The sequence below is a fragment of the Hippocampus guttulatus genome, chromosome 7 (assembly GCF_054856545.1).
Source record: "Hippocampus guttulatus isolate MCC_2025c chromosome 7, RoL_Hgut_1.0, whole genome shotgun sequence".
NCBI lineage: Eukaryota > Metazoa > Chordata > Actinopteri > Syngnathiformes > Syngnathidae > Hippocampus > Hippocampus guttulatus.
Window position 1 is genome coordinate 5,969,828 of NC_141267.1, and position 17,155 is coordinate 5,986,982.

The 17,155-nt window shown below is 41.3% G+C and overlaps 1 protein-coding gene across 1 annotated transcript in view; it reads left to right on the forward strand.

Moving 5' to 3' along the window:
* The first annotated feature begins 769 nt into the window (after nt 1-769).
* ror1 (receptor tyrosine kinase-like orphan receptor 1) overlaps nt 770-17,155 on the forward strand; it is a 152,621-nt gene continuing 136,235 nt past the window's right edge. The window contains exon 1 of the mRNA XM_086116137.1: nt 770-1,371. Within this exon, the coding sequence (XP_085972263.1) occupies nt 1,275-1,371 (97 nt within the window). The 5' untranslated portion in view covers nt 770-1,274. The remainder of the gene's footprint in view (nt 1,372-17,155) is intronic.

Below are 17,155 nucleotides of genomic sequence, written 5' to 3' on the forward strand. Positions count from 1 at the left end.
AAGTGAAGTTGGATTTGAATTAGATACACCAAGGAGAGTGCCGTAGGCCTCCTCCTGGACTTGACAAGCACCAGCAACATTATCCATGAAACCCTACACTTCATGGACAACATCACAGCAGAGACAGTTCACAGAGACCATACACCCCACTATTTCAAAACAAAGGTCATGAAATTTTTGATATTCATTATTTCTCTGAGGATAACAACAAATCCAAACGATATTCAGAGAGGACAATATGCTAATATGAAGTTGGTATCATTAACGGTCACAGTAGGTCCAGTCTAGAGGACACTAAATTGGTACCAATCTTTTCCTTTTTATCTCCTCCATGTGCACAGTCACATGAAATGACAAAGTATGTGCTACAAATGAATCCCGTGAAACGCAACAAGGTGCGTCGGCTTCAGTTTTGTGTTCCTGTTTAATTTAAAGCATGCTCATTTTTCATGCACATTTTGTTTCAAGCATTCAAATCTCAAAAGTGGAATTCTGCTCTATAATTTTGTGTTACATGCATTACACCTTAATGGACCAAAAAACAAACATGCAAGCTCTCAGTGTGCTCCAATTCTCTGAAAGAAAGCCACCTTTCATGATCATGAATGGGTCCTCGAGCATTACATATAACCAAAACATACTGCCAGCCAGGACAACAAAGGAGTGTTCGAATTATTTTTTAAGTTTTTTTTTTTTTTTTTTACATTTGCATTTCTTTTTTGAATAATATAATCCAAAAAATGGTTTCAGACAATAAAAATGTGCAACGGGCTGTAAAAATTCCCCTCGGCCGAATTTCGTATGTCTGATGAATTGGATAGTGATTGATTGCCATTTCTTTATCTATTTACTGACACCCACGTGCATTTTATGGTGATTCCAAACGCGACTAGTGTGTTTTCTTTTCTAGTTCATGGAATGGATCAATGTAAAGTGAGTTGTTCCGTTTACGGACACCAGAGGGCGACACGTGGCTTCGAGGCAACCATATGTTCCACAGTGTCTGCAGACTTTAGTGTGAGCGTGATTTTTAGTGGGCAGGATCGCGATCATTTGGACAGAAAGAGGAGAAAGTGAGGCGAGCTGAGCGGAGGAAAGACACTCAAACCAGCAAGAGGGCTGAGGCTCAACTTTGTCGCAGACGCGCACACAAGTCAGAGATTACACACTCAGGAACTTGACTTGAAGTCGCTCACATTTTTGCTCGTGTCGAACTACAACTTCTGACTGGTGGATGTTTAAAGCTGGCCAAGGTGTAACGCAGAGTCGAAGGAATGTATCCAAGTCGGACCGCGCTGAGCGGATGTCTCCGGGGATGTCCAGGCTGGATGGTCGTGCTGCTCCTCGGCTTCCTGGACCTCAGCGTGTCGGGTGAGTCTCCAAACTTTTTAAACCACTCTACGCTCTGCATATACCCCGGATTTCTCAACCGCGCGCGCGTGGGTACAAATACAGTATAGGTGAAAGATCACTGCGTTGATATTTCTCTGATGCTGTGAGTTCATCACATGTTGGAATGGCAATTTAGGTCACCCACCACCGTGCGTGCCACTATGCACGTCTTTGTTTGCTTCCCCCATTGGGTTTTGTTTGGCCGTGATGATACCATACGTGTAATTTAAACAGTACCCCTTGCAACCCCCCCTCTCATGTAAATGATCTTTGCTATTTAGTTGATGGGGCCCATTGTCAGTGAGCGGCATCCACACGGGGAAGGACTTGACTCCACAATAGGAGCCTCTTAGCCACTCAGCTGAAGAGCTATTGTGCCATTTAAAGATAAGCGGGAGGCCTTTTACTTCTATCTATCTATCTATCTATCTATCTATCTATCTATCTATCTATCTATCTATCTATCTATCTATCTATCTATCTATCTATCTATCTATCTATCTATCCACCCATCTATCTATCTATCAAAATGGCTGTTTGCTTTTTGAAAGTGTTGGAAAAGTTAAAGACCTGCATGTGAGTTTGACATCTCATCTGCAGCCATTGGACACTTTAACCAGGTACGCCACGAAAACTGTCATGAGCTGTATTCTACTTTTTTTTTTTTTGAGTGCAATGCATATGGTCGTATTTTTATTTTTCCATGGCAAAGCTGATTATTGTTGTTGACCCTGGTGTACCTGTCATTTTCCGTGTATGTTAAAAATAAGACCACAGCTATTTTTTTCCCAATTGTGTACAAGGCAAGGTTGAGCTCTGGGACCAAGATTTTTTTTTTTTTTTTGCCAGATGAAGATGTTTTCTGTGGCGGTTACAACTGTAATTTGCATTTTCATTGAAAAAAAAAAGAGCAGCATGACACTGCAGCCTTCACAGGAGTAGTTGACTGCAGTCATCAGTGCAGAATGTTTCTTGTGTGGAAGTGATTCAAGACAGATGACAAGGAATAAATTAAAAGCCATGGCTGTCTTTTAGTTATAAGGCCTCAAAATAAATCAATCACGATTGTATTTCATGTTATGTGTCCACTTGTCTAATCAATATTTGTATACAAACCTATTTAATATATTTTCTTTCACATCCAAATAGTCCAACACGGGACCTGAACCTTGAAACTGCTTCTAATATTTGAATATTATAACAAATTACATACAACTCAACTGCAAGCTAATCACATTTCTTCATAAACAGCAAACCAGACTTTGGATTAGCACAAAAATGCACACTTGATACACGCAGCCCACATTAGCCCAACATTCATTTTTAAAGGCCTTTCATGAAATAAAAAGTGAGACATTTTAATGATCGGTGTTCCTCAAAAATTGGTGGGATTGAAAAAATTAGTTTACAACAAACAACCGGCAATGAAATCATAACTTTGTTGATGGAGGTCATAAAAGTAGCAGTTACTTATCACCAGTTATTGAAGCCATATGTTTTTAGGAGGAAAAAAAAGAGTAAGTGCAATTTTGTCTCAGTTCAGTGCATGTTGAGTTGTGGTCAAAATAAGATATCAGATGGTGGCTTTGGGAAACATCAGTACATTAATAAAATGCTAATACTGAGCGTGTGTGTGTGTGTGTGTGTGTGTGTGTTTTAAGTAGCAGTCTGATGAGTTCTGTATTCAAAAACCGTCTCCAGTTAGATATTCCAGCTGGCATCATATATTCGAAACCAAATCTTTTCATCCTGTTGGAAAATGCGTGCTCCTCAAGAATGATTAGAATCAGTATAACAGCTTCTTCTTACTTAACGTTCAAAAGGAAGTTGGACAATTGTTTTACAAACATGATTCTCTAACTTTTATTCATTTGCATCATCACCAAAGCTGGAAACATTTCACCAATTCCTTAACGTTTAAAAAGTATTTTCATGCATTTGGGGGGGGGCAATCTTTCACTTTACTTTCATCTGAAATCTTAATATTTTAGCTTCTAGTGGAAGATCTGATTTCCAAAAAGGTGCAAACATTCTTTAGAAATGTGTCCTCTGTATGGCGTCGTTTCAAAATGCTCACTTTCCGTCCATCCATCAAGCTGTGCCCTTAAGCTGCCAAGTAATAATCTGTGACAAGCCTATAAAAATAAATTGACGACAATGTTTTCCGACGACATAAATTGTGTATGTGTTCCTGACGCGGGGCATGCATTTGAGATGGTAAAAGGTCCTCTGCAGAGCACAGGCCCCCATGTGAAATCTGTTTAGAATTGCATTTAGCTATTTAATAACACTCAGGAAGCCTATAGATCATGTTGGGCCCAGCTGTCACGCTACAGTCTGCAAGGGAGCGCCGTGTTGACACTAAAGGCACTTCACATCTTGGGTGGGGGGGGGGGATGAAGAGAGAGGGGGCGCACTAATGTATTAGGGCTTGTCTTGCTCTGTGTTGCTGCTTTGTGTCATCTGACATTTTGACAGACATGATGGAAGCAATTTACAAGCAGGTTAAAAAAAGGTGTTGCATCGGGAGCGGCGCCATCCTCCTTTTACCGATCGGCTGCTGAGATATTTTTGATCCCTTATGGTGGTATCTCATTGAGTGGCGAAGACCTGAAGGGGCTACACAGCGGGCACGTTCCATCCATTTGATGTTGAATACTGGATTTTGATGTCGTGTAGATGTTGAATATAGTTGGATGCCCACCATGTAACAAATGTTGAATTTGTCAACGTTTCTAATGCATATTAGTGAAAATCAGGGGGTGGCCTCTGTCATGACTAGCAACATTTAAGGACTTTTAGCGATGCTTAGAGACAACGCCCCGAATATTTGGGAAAGTTGTTTGCAAAAGACAGGTAGCGACGATTTGGAAGAGTTGTCTTGTCCATGGAAACGAAGACAACGAAAGTCTTTGTCCAACAATGAGATTTATTTCAGCTACAATTGATGAAATACCATTAACAGATGTCTGATGGAGCATCTCTCCAAGCAGTGGGCTGCGGCCCCTCATATGCCATTTTCTTCTTCTTGGGAAGGGTTGAAGCCTAACTTAGAGGAAAGCGACAACCTAGCATAGCAACGAACTTTGCATAGCAACATTTGCAGATAGCATGATCAGGTGATACAATGATACAAGTAAACAGTTTATTATAAGATACACGATACGACACTGTTAAATGTCATATTACGACTACAAACTACTGTATTGCAAAATTCAGCAATGATTTGCCTCTTATTTGCCATTGTTTTGGAAGCTTAGGACCTTTTGCCAACTCCTGGAGCAGCAGACAAATCAATAGACCAAACCCAATGAAAAGGCGCGTGAACCTTCCCCAGCATTCAGTTTTCTGCCATCTACTGAAAATGGATTTCCATAATCCATCCATCCATCCATTTTCCGAACCGCTTGATCCTCACTAGGGTCGCGGGGGGTGCTGGAGCCTATCCCAGCCGTCTTCGGGCAGCAGGCGGGGGACACCCTGAATCAGTTGCCAGCCAATCGCAGGGCACACAGAGACAAACAACCATCCACGCCCACACTCACACTCACACCTAGGGACAATTTAGAGCGTCCAATCAGCCTGCCGTGCATGTTTTTGGAATGTGGGAGGAAACCGGAGCACCCGGAGAAAACCCACGCAGGCCCGGGGAGAACATGCAAACTCCACACAGGGAGGCCGGAGCTGGAATCGAACCCGGTACCTCTGCACTGTGAAGCCGATGTGCTAACCACTGGACTACCGGGCCGCCCAATTTCCATAATAGAGAAATTAATTGTGATGTGTAACATGTAAAATTTAACAAGAAAACGTTATTACACGCAGGTTGGTACAGATCGATCCATGTCTTCAAATTTCTTTCACAAACTGCTTGACCACCTCAATTTTGCTATTTGTGCCTTTTAAAATCATCCAAACGGGCTTTGTAAAACACAAGGTACTCCTCATTGCCTTCCTCTTTGTGCCGTTTCCTCTTGCTTGGCATGATGATCCATACGGAGAACGGCTGTTGATACCTGTCTGAGTGGCGAATGCTTGTGGATTCTACGCACAAATGGGTCGACGCATATTGCAAGCATGATGATGTGATCTGGTCACATTGTCACTTGGATTAGGTTTGGCCGTCAATCAGGTGCCTGTATATTTGCCGCCTAACCGAAAAAACAAAAACAAAATTACATTTCGGATAGAACGGCTCAGTATTTTGTAACAAAAACAATTGAGGCACTTTTAATATCGGGACGATTATGACATCCCTAATTATCAGGTATTTTTTCCATTAACATCATCTGGTGGGCCAGTTTTAATTGGTGGCAGGCCAATTTAGGTCCGTGTGCCGTTCTTTACCGACTGCCAGTGTATTTTGATCGAATAGCTTCAACGGGCAATTCTTTTGACAAGGTTGTTGTCTCATCTAAATCCCAGGCCTTGTTCGATTTTGCTCCACTTTGAGCTTGTTGGAGGCCATTTTTGTGGTGTTCAGGCATAGTCTGTAATTTTTTCAGATTTTGATGTGTTTTGTCTCTGGGTTGTTAACTGCATAATTAAATTAAAAAAAAAAAAAGAACCCTTCAAAGTGCAGTGTTTTTATACATTGCACATGTTGTAAAACAACCTCAAAAAATGAAATTTGTATAAACAGTATTTTCAGCAGGTCTACCTTATTTCTGTTCCTGATATCACAGTCTTTCCACAGGCAATAGAGTAAGTTTTCCGCATTTCTAAATCAAAATGCAATTCCCATTTGTCAGCTCAGGGTATCCTTTTATTCATTCATTTTCCGATCAGCTTATCCTCACTAGGGCCGCAGGGGGTGCTGGAACCTATCCCAGCTGTCTTCAGCAGTCGGCGGGGGACACCCTGAACTGATTTCCAGCCAATTGCAGGGCACACATAGATGAACAACAATTTGTGCTCACAATCATACCTAGGGACAATTTAGAGTGTTCAATCAGCCTGCCATGCATGTTTTTGGAATGTGGGAGGAAACCGGAGTACCCGGAGAAAACCCACGCAGGCCCAGGGAGAAAATGCAAACTCCACACAGGGAGGCCGGAGCTGGAATTGAACCCTGCACCTCTGCACTGTGAGATCGATGCGCTAACCACTGGATCACCGGGCCTCAGGGTATCTCTACTGCTTAACATCAGAGTTGCTCATTTTTAGCGCAGTTCTGTCAGCAAATAGTTGCCTTGCTTCTGAACATGTTTCAAGTGCTCACTGTAGAATGAATCCCAGTTTACCCAAATTATATGATTTAGTCCAGTAAACAGCCGAACAAGGAATGAAAAAAATATTTTCATTGGTTTCATCCTCCAAAAGTGGGGCAGCCAACGGGTACTACTGAATATAAATGGATCAAGATTCATATTTTTAAAGAGCTGAAATTGGAAAATGACTAAATCAGTCAAAAATCCCATCTGGTGAGAAGTTTCAATTCATTTACATTAACAAAGGAAACACAGTTCAAACAAAGAAAAGGAAGCAGGGTGCCCACAAATGGCCACCTAGCATAGAGCCACGTAGCGCCATGGACTTGTTTAGAAACCCAGAGAACAAAACAGTTTCTCATTACAAGCGTGTTGTCATTTATGTGTGGGTCAGAATTTGAAAAACAGATGACCTTGCCAGTTTTTTCAAACTGAGGTAAACTGTTCTATAGACTGCATGTGAATATTAACCATTTCATGCACCAATAACGATAACCTGTAACCTGATAACATGATAAGCTGTCCACTGTAGTGACCGCCATCCCTGAAAGGGTGAAGTCAAAATGTCTTGCGGCCCTTCTCTGCCGCTTCGCCTTGCTTGTCAGAAGCGTGCATCTGCTACATGTCAATGTGGCTAACTGCTAAAATACGATGAACTTTTTAAAGGACATTGTATACTAATGTTTGCTTTAACTCGCTTAAAACATATGCAGAACATTTCTTTCCAAATGTATCACATAGCCTGTGTTTAATGTTTCTATCTCCCCTGTGTTATGTGGAATTCGCTTATTATGGAGTTTTCTTATGATGTGTGATCAGAGTAAAGGTTACACGTCTATTCCACTAAATTATCGTCTGGAATGTCCCAGCAATATGCTTAGTTGGTCGAGGAATCGTGTAGGACACGGATTTAGGGTTTGCTTTTTTTTTTTTTTCTTCTCCTGATCTACGCGACGCCAAGACGAGGCTTTATGTGAATACTAAGAATTTGTAACATTGGCAGAAAACTGGTCTGACTCCCTTAAATTGGACTGTGTGGAGTTAGTTTGTTTTTTAGTGGTCACCATGCTTTCGTAAAGCCTTCTGTCACGGGATAAACACGCTTCCCTCTGATCTCTACTGGAAACGTTTGATAAAGTTTCTACCACTATAAACTGTAGCCAAGCGTGGAAACCTTTTCCTGCAATTTACTGTCTACTTAGGAGGTCAGTCTGTGAGAGGGAGGAAAAAAAAAACTTCATGGCTCGGGCCAAAGCTTTAAGTTTACAGCCACAGCATGTAGTTATTTGACCTTTAAATAACAGCTTCAAATTCCGGTGAGTAGTTGCGCTGTCATTGCCATGGCAACCGCTTGATCACCTCTTTTATGGATCTCTTGTTCATACCTGCCAACCTCGGCTTATAAATGATTACGATTCCCCTTACAAAGCAACAAAAACCTGTACAACGGTTTACCGCGTATGCGCACATCATGCTTTATCAATCCCACCGTACGCAGCGATGAAAAAAAATATACGATTGAGGATTACTTTTGCTGGTTTGCCGTGACAATAGTAGCGATCGACGACGGCATTGTCGTTGGCTACCAGCAGGTGAGACGATCTGGGTTTGAGCCAAAATGGTCTTTGTGAGATCGGTTCACAATTTTTTTTCCCCCCGTATAAAAGTTGTAATACGCCGTGCATGATTTGAAATGATTAAAAAAAAACCACGTATAAAATACGGGGAAAACGTACAAGTTGACAGGTATGCTTGTTGGAGTGAACCGACCAGAACACCTCTCATATTTGCCATGCACAATTCAGCGCATATGGGCTAATTCAGCCACCACATTGTGATGATGTGACCCAGTTTGACTTTCATCAACTCAAAGCATGATGCGCGCTCTGAAGATTTTCATCATGTGAGTAGCCTAGTACTCACAAGTCTCCTTGCTTTTTCTGCCAAATAAATGAATCGGTACAAATGTTGGAAAAAAAATGCATTTGATGGACAGTTCAACCTTTCGGGGTTGTACGTCTGGTTAGTATGTCTGCCTCACAGTGGAGCGGTCCGAGGTTTCAATTTCAGGCTCATTCCTTCCTTTGTGGAGCTTGTGACTTCTCCAGGTATTCCCCAGTATTCCAAAAATATCACGGTCGGTTGATTAAAGTTTCGAAATTGTCCATGGTTGTGAATATGAGTGCGAGAATGGTTGTTCGCTTACGTGGCCCGCAATTGGCTCGCAACCAGTCCACGTTGTACCTGGCCTGTTGCCCAATGTCTGCTGCGTTAGGATTGGCTCACTCGCCTGCTTTAAAAACCGTCCGTAATGATGTTGAATGGCTCTCCTTGCCTTTTACAAATTTCTCTTCAACCCTTTTGACACTTTATTTATAAACTATGTTTATTGTGCATGTTAAATTGCTCCATGTACAGCACTTTGTATGCAGCGATGGCTGTTTGAAAGTGCTCTATAAATACTGTTGACTTGACTTGACTTGACTTGACTTTGGAGTCGCATTGCATCAGATGTACTTGACTGTATTTTATTGATGTAATGTAATGCTCCTGTGGTGTAAATAAGGCAAACTGTTTGCAGAGTACCCTGATGACAAAGTGACACTTTAGTCTAATGGAATAGGCCACACACACATACAGGCATGCTTGGCATAGTTTAACTTGGAGGCCTGCAGGGAATACTATTGCCTTAAAGAGCTCCTTGAGCTTCATTGCAGTTTTATCAAATTACACCTTTGTTTGCATTTGCCATGGCTGACTGTGTCTCTGCTCATAATAGGTCGAGATTCGGCTACAGTTCATTTAATAGGATGTGGAATAAAACCTGACTTTTTAAATCCCCCTGTACTTGTCAGAGTAAATCCTTCAACCCCTGTTTGTATTGCATTCAGGAAAGTCACACTGAAAACTGGGAGGTTGTTCTCCCTCCACCGTCAATTATTCCTTCCAACACCACACTCCGGTTTTTAGAGACATCACCAAAATTATTTCGATCAAAATGCCTATCACTGCTTGCTTGAGGGCGGCTATCCTGCATATTTTAGATGTTTCCCTCCTCCAACACACCTGATTCAAATGATCAGCTCATCAGCGACCTCGGCAAGAGCCTGATCACGGTTTTGTGTGTGTGTGTGTCTGTGTGTGTATATATATTCATTCATTCATCTTCCGAACCGCTTGATCCTCACGAGGGTTGCGGGGGGTGCTGGAGCCTATCCCAGCTGTCTACGGGCAGTAGGCGGGGGACACCCTGAATCGGTTGCCAGCCAATCGCAGGGCACACACAGACGAACAACCATCCGCGCTCACACTCACACCTAGGGACAATTTAGAGTGTCCAATCAGCCTGCCACGCATATTTTTGGAATGTGGGTGGAAACCGGAGCACCTGGAAAAAACCCACGCAGGCCCGGGGAGAACATGCAAACTCCACACAGGGAGGCCGGAGTTGGAATCGAACCCGGTACCTCTGCACTGTGAAGCCGACGTGCTAACCACTGGACTACCGGGCCGCCGTGTGTATATATATACACACACATATATTATATATATATATATATATATATATATATATAGACACACACACACACACACACACACACCACCTGAGCCGTTCTGGCCATGTTTTTGGCCAAATCCCATGCTGGGGCAGCATTACACCAGTTCCATTGAGGGCTCTTTAATTGTGCAAAATCTATTTTAGGATCAGAAAGCGAACCCACGTTTTGATTTTTGTCCAAAACTGTGGGCAAGAGTGTGCAGATTATGCCACGCTCAACACCCTAAATTTTGGCAAGCCCTCAAAGCCTTCAGTTTTGCAAGACTGCTATTCTAAGACTCTCATACAGAGGACCTTCCCTGCTGGCCTCCAATTTCCAGTTGATGGTTGCACTGTTCGGCAGCTTCTTTCACTATTTTAAAAGAATATCTCACCTAACTATACAGAATTGCATTTAATTATAGAGACACACGTTCAGTGAAATTACCGCACATTGTATGCAAATTAGTGTAAGAGAGGCTTGGTGTGTCATCTTGAGGGGAGTCTTGTGTTGAATGCTGTAGTGTTTTTCTTTTTTAAATGATAACTGTCGGGTTATGGAAAGAAGTGGAATAGCTAAAAGAAAGCCCAAATCTCCGTTATCTTGTCTTGTAGAATTTTGTATTTAACCTGGAAGTGGAATTGTGTCAGCTAAAACACTCAGAACCAGCAAATTCCTCATAGTGTTCATCCTTGGAAATCCTGAATGTCACTCCCTGCTGAATTGCTCCCTCTTCAAGATGAAAAATCATCTGTCAAGAGGTGCTGAGGGGGAAATTGACTTCAATTACTCTCTCTGTTTTTCTATACTGTATATCCACTCTGAAAGGTTATTTAACATCCCAGTAGATGTTGAGCAAGGCTGACAGTGACTTGGAACCAGCCTGCGTTTACGTTTGCTTACTGATGCGGTTGTGTCCCACATGCCAACAGGCTTCTTAGACGTCACTCTTGTTTCCCTGTCGTTCTGTATATCTGACTCAGTCTGTCTTGGAGAGAGAAAAAAAACTCTCTCAAAGGCATTGGTTTCAACAGGTCAGGAAATGAGAGTCCTTGCCCTGCAACTAACAGCAGGAGAATGTGATGAGCTGAGGGAAAGAGGAAGACATCCACCGAGTAAGAAAAATCCATGTGTTGTTTTGTAAAGGAGTGAAATAATTCATGAGACCGAGGACTTTGACAGGCCTGGCTTAAAAAAAAACAAATATAAGAAGACTAGACGATATTAAGCCAACAAAAATACTTGATGAACAGTAAGCTCAAATCAACATGCAGCTTGTCAAAACATATACATCAGACTCCCTGAAAAAATAGTGAAGCAAATAAAAAAAATCCACAGAGTAATATCGCTGCAATTGAGTCATTCAATGTGCAATGTTAACGTGGATTATCTTTTCACACGGTTTTGATGGCATTTTGCCTCAATGGAAAAGAAGCTTTATGTGTTGTGTATCGTTGGTGCATCTCTCTTTAACCACTCTTGACCTTAACACGTTCATTAGAAGTCACTGATCTTCTCCTCAGAGGCGTTTGTTAAGAGGCTTAGACCGACGCGATCCCACCAGTTGTTTGCTTAACCTCTGCATGGTTGCCTTAGCGCTGCACTCAGCTTTGCCCACAAGAGCTCATTACTTTGCAGTGAAACATGGATTTAGGAGCGCTTGAGAACAAAGAAATTGTACGGGCTCTAAGAGTGTGCCAACACGTACGGTACAAATACACTAACTCTTCGCGGTGGCTTCTTCCTCGACTTCCTAAAAAAAAGGACTCCTGTATTGGTCCATCCATCCAGTTTCTACCTATGATCATCTTTGGCAGGCATGGTAGCGGTCGCCAACCTTTTGGAAATGGAGAGATTCTTCTTGGGTAGTGATGAATTCTTTTCATGCCGGCCATTTTCAAAAAACGAGAACTTCCTTCGTGCAAGCCAATCGAGAGCATTTTGACGGATCTTTCAAGACTCACGGAAGGTATTTTTTGTAAACATAGAAACTACCAAATGAAAAACCAGACTCGCTTCTTTCAACGCACACACACACACACACTAACACGCACTGTAACCACTTGACAATTTGCATGCTATAGTATTCAGTAATCAGTGTGTGTGTGTGTGTGTGTGTGTCTTGGTTGGACATGATTACAATTTTTTTATTTTATTTTATTTTATTTTTTTTCCAAGATGGCGCCCGAGTAGGCAGCCTTCGGCAAGTGCTCTTCAAGAGTCTTGCTTTTTTGTTCTTTTTTGGTGTTTTTGTCTTTTGTTTTGTCACATGTTGTTTGTTGTTTCATCGTGTGGACCTGATATGGACTGTTTTCAGCGCTTTTTGGCCACGACATTCGTCAAAGGAGAAGTATCTGTGCTTGGTGGTTGCGCCTTCTCGGCAGCACGCCTGTACCGGCACAGATTTTGATTGGGAGGAATGTCGGCGCCATTGACTATCGGTGCTGGACAGACCTGGGGTGCTTGTGTTTTTTGCGCCTGTAATGGGCAGCATTTTTCACAACCCCGTTTTGTTCAGTGGCTATGTCGACGCTGTTGGACAGTCGGTGTTGGTGCGGCTGGATGGATGGCTGCTGAAGTTGAGGATGTGGAGAGAGGAGCGTTGGCGCAGAGCGCCGATGCGTATTTGGAACCGAGAGTCGCCGCTTGGAATTGAAATGGATTTCCATTGGACAGGAGAAGTGAACCAATCTCTTTTTTCGTCAATGGATGCTACAGCTTCTTGTTGACTTTGAAACTTAGCTTGTAGCCGACGTGTGCACATTTTGAGCATGACGTCTCTGATCCACTGGTTAAAGGACACTTTGATTCTCTCCTCTTTCATCTCAAACTGCTTCAAACAACAAAGCGTGTGACGGAAAAGTGGTTAGGACTGCACGACTGTCCGTGTTTTATGTTATGTGTTGTGTTTATTAATTTACTTTGTTAACTGTTTTGTTAAGCGCTTTGTTACAGCTGCCACTGTTGTGAAAGCGCTATATAAATCAGCATGTATTGTATTGTATTGTATCAATTCTATCTCTCCAAAAAAAAAAACCTCCATTATATTATAATGTTCCCTCTTTAGTGACACTCTCTGGAGTAGATATAACGTGACAAACACTTTTATCAGTCATGAGGTGCTTGTCATGTCGTAGTTCCAAGCTTTTGCGTTGTTTTGATTCACATGATCTCATCCAAAAGAGACAGTGCTGCCATCTGCAGGCCAGAGTTTGTTTTTGTGTGTGTGTGTTTTTTTTAACTTTCCCAGCTTAATGGTCAACAAACCATTATCATCAAAACAAAGTTGACGTAGACGGTGCTCCTCGTTAAGATTCCACTTGATTTCATTTCATGTCAACATTGCTCATAGAGTTAATGCAAACGTCTACCTGTTTCATACGCACTTCACAAGAAACTGATATTTTCCAATCATTTGGGGATAAATTTTCCCCTTATTGTTATTTCGCCTGCTAGCTTTTTCTATGAACGCGATGATTTTGGTCATGTGTGACAATGTTGACCTTTGACTAATGGTAGTTTTATGTGCGTTTGCCTTTAAATATTGTCATTGCAAAATTTACCCCATTGCAAGGGTGATATAAAAAGAATAGCAACCAATTTAAAACACACACTTTTTTCCCAAATAGTAAAAATACACAAAGTAAATTAGCATGTCACTGATGAGCTATTTTTAGAAAAGGACTGCAGGCTACTCAAGTCGTCCTTGGGGGCCACCTGATGCCCGTGGGCATCATGTTGGTGACACCTGGTTTAGAAGACCTATCGGTATTATTACCAATTTTGCAAAATGCATGTATACAAAATGCACTTTGACTAGATGTGTCAAAATGAATTGAATGAGGAATTGACAAAAAAACGATTATCAGCTTAATCATCAACTATTTTCATAATTGAGTAATAGTTGAGAGCCATTGTTTAACTTCAAACTGCCCAGCTCCTCCTGATTTCAGTCCCTGAACAGTAATTATTGGGTGATTTCTGAAATCCTTCATGAGAACAGACTGATTCTTGTTTTTATTTCATTAAAAAAAACAACAACAGAAAAACATCTGCAAACATTTGCTTTTACAGTACTCTGCAAAACAATGACCAAACAAGCACTGAATGAAATTTCAAAAGGTTTGGTGAGTACAACATCAAGCCCCCGTGTGTGGTATTGCTTGATTGTTGTTTCGTTGTTTTTTTTTAATCATTAAAAAATACCAAATAAACAACAACAATAGATTAATAAACAGTAATCAAGGGAAAAAAGGTTTTGTAATACATTTGAATGCAAAATATATTTTTTCAGATTATGCAATAGAATAATTAATTCAAAAAATAGTCAATAGTGGCAACCCTAATGTGGATAATTGAATTTTCATAATGCAGTTCATATTCTCAATCCAACGTTGGTTTTTTGGGTTAAAAATGGTCCAGATGTTCTCAATGAGTAGACATAATTTTTATTTTCAAATTTTCCTTTTTTATTTATTTTTTAAATTTAAACAATTTCTCAACTACATTTGAACATTTCCATTGTAACCACAGCCCAGAGGATGTGCACAGAGATGACAAAGCACAGTGTTTCTACGTTTTTACACCAAGTACCAAATATTTGGCTCTCCAAGTGGGCTACCACTAAAATGATATCTTTAATAGTAATATTAGTCTAACTCAGTGAAACATAATGCACAGTTTGAATTTTAACACGATGCTCAAACTTTGGAAAAAGTACTGCACGTTCAATTCAATTCAACGTTTAGTGTCTAAACCGTGCCTAAATAATTTTGTTGAAAAGAATAGATGCAAATGCATTGAACTAAATTCATTCCAATTGAATTGTTTTAAACAAATGTAATGTACTGGACTAAAAATAAAAAGCCACTGAAACATAATTTGAACGTTTAATTCACTGATTCTTTCATGTACCACTCGGGGGAAGCCGCATAACACGTGTCAATTATCCACATTCGGGTTGCCGCTATTGGTACGGATACCGCACTTGGAGAAACACCCAAAATGCAATCAAGCATGTTTCATCGCTAGTCAGTGATTTGCCAGGTAGCAGAAAGTACAACATTTGTTCAAAAATGACTTCTTGTGATTGACTTATGTTAACCTTATTGCACTGGTGGAAAAATAATGCTGCTGTCTGTTCTGTATAGAAAAGCAAGCTATGGTGGTCGGACTTACTCCATAAATGTAGTTCCTTTTCGCTCCTAATAAGACACGCATGTGATTACTGTACTCAGTGACAACAAAGCTTGAAGAAAAACAAGAAATCGGAAGGCCAGGCCCAGACATTAGTCCTCGCAAGTCTCAATTCTGCGTTACCTGGTGGATGCCAGCCAGCAGGTTTGCCCTCCATCTGGACTTGCGCTTGAAAGCAGATCAAGTGCGATTGTTGGTATGCGTTGCAAATGTGCACAAGCCGAGTTCCAGTGTAGGTGGTCTTGGATAGCCACCAAGATCACTTGGCTGTTCCGTAATGTGAAAGTAATTAGCAGGCAGCAGTTTTACACACGGCCGCTATGTGCGGAATGACAAGGGGCTATGTAGGTCAGCGGTGAGCTTTCGGTACATGGTGGTGTCAGTGCTTTTTGTCCAAGCCTGTCGATGTCATGCATAATGTCCGATGGCAGCAACATATGTGTATCACTGGAAGTAGAACCGAACCACAACCCAAAGGTTTAAGTTACAACTTTGTGCTCAGGGTTAAAGTTGAATGTCAGATGAAAATGGGTTTGGATAGAGTTTAAATCCAGATTTATTCAGTTCCCAGCAGGCTCTTTGTTTGATGTCTTCACCCTCCGTCTCCTTCATCTGACATTCCGCACCCCCGCCTCTCCCTCTCCGATAAAGATCTGCCTCAGAGTAATGCTGGAATGTAGAAAATTGGTATCACACATCAAGTTATGAACATTAAGTTGCGTCAACTGTGGGTTGCAATGAGCTACATTTCCGCGGTTACATTTGCATTCGGAACTTTTTGGAGACCTTTTACCTGACAGAATGGTTTTAATGCAACTTACATTTGACTGTTTTTGTTTCGAATAAACACTACTTTTTCTCCGCTACATTGTACTACACTACGCTCGTTACTTGTAATGTTATTGAGATGTATTTATCATTGCTTGTGCGATCTGGTTTGGTTCGTCACTGCGAGTGACTCTATTTGACTAATCGAATCAACCTGCGGGGCAGTCACATGGCTTCAAAATGATCTCGGGGCAGCCCTGCCCAGAATCAAAGTTTTCCGAGCAGTTTGTTTGTGTAAAACATGGCAGAAATCTGTGAACACCTTTGAAGATAGGCTCCAGCACACCCGTCACCTTAGTGAGGATAGGTGGTGTAGAGAATGGGCGGATGGATGGACGACAAAGATGTCATCTGTGTGGGAGGGATGGCAACTGGCAGCCATGCAGCCCATGCATGAACATAATGATTGAAAATAAATGTACTGTTCCTGATCAGGTTTAAGGTGTAATAACAACATTCACCACTAGATGGCTCACATCACTCAAGAACCCCTCCAACACGAAGACTGTGCAGTGATCCTTCGCTATTTCGCGGTTCGTTTATCGCAGATTCGGTGCATCGCGGATTTTTTCAAACATATTCAATTTATTATTTTTTTTTTTTCCCGTATACATAGAGTACAGTACTGTATATGTTGCTCGATGTGACTCGCTGTTGTTTTGCAGCTTCTCCCGGACTGTTTGCGGACTTTTTGTGGACTTTAAAAAAAAATATATATATATATATATAGTATATACTGTATATACGGGATATACTGTATATACGGGATATATCTATATTTTTTACCTGTATATGTTAATTGATCGCTACTTCGCGGATTTTCATTTACCGCGGGTGGTTTTGGTCCCCATTAACCGCGATAAATGAGGGATTACTGTACTTCTTTACAGTAGACAGCCAAACTGGTCAAGAAATTGTTGTCTTTCCATTAAAATGGAAAGCAGATTATATTTTCACCTAATTTACACACCATCTGCCTAGTTTGTCATG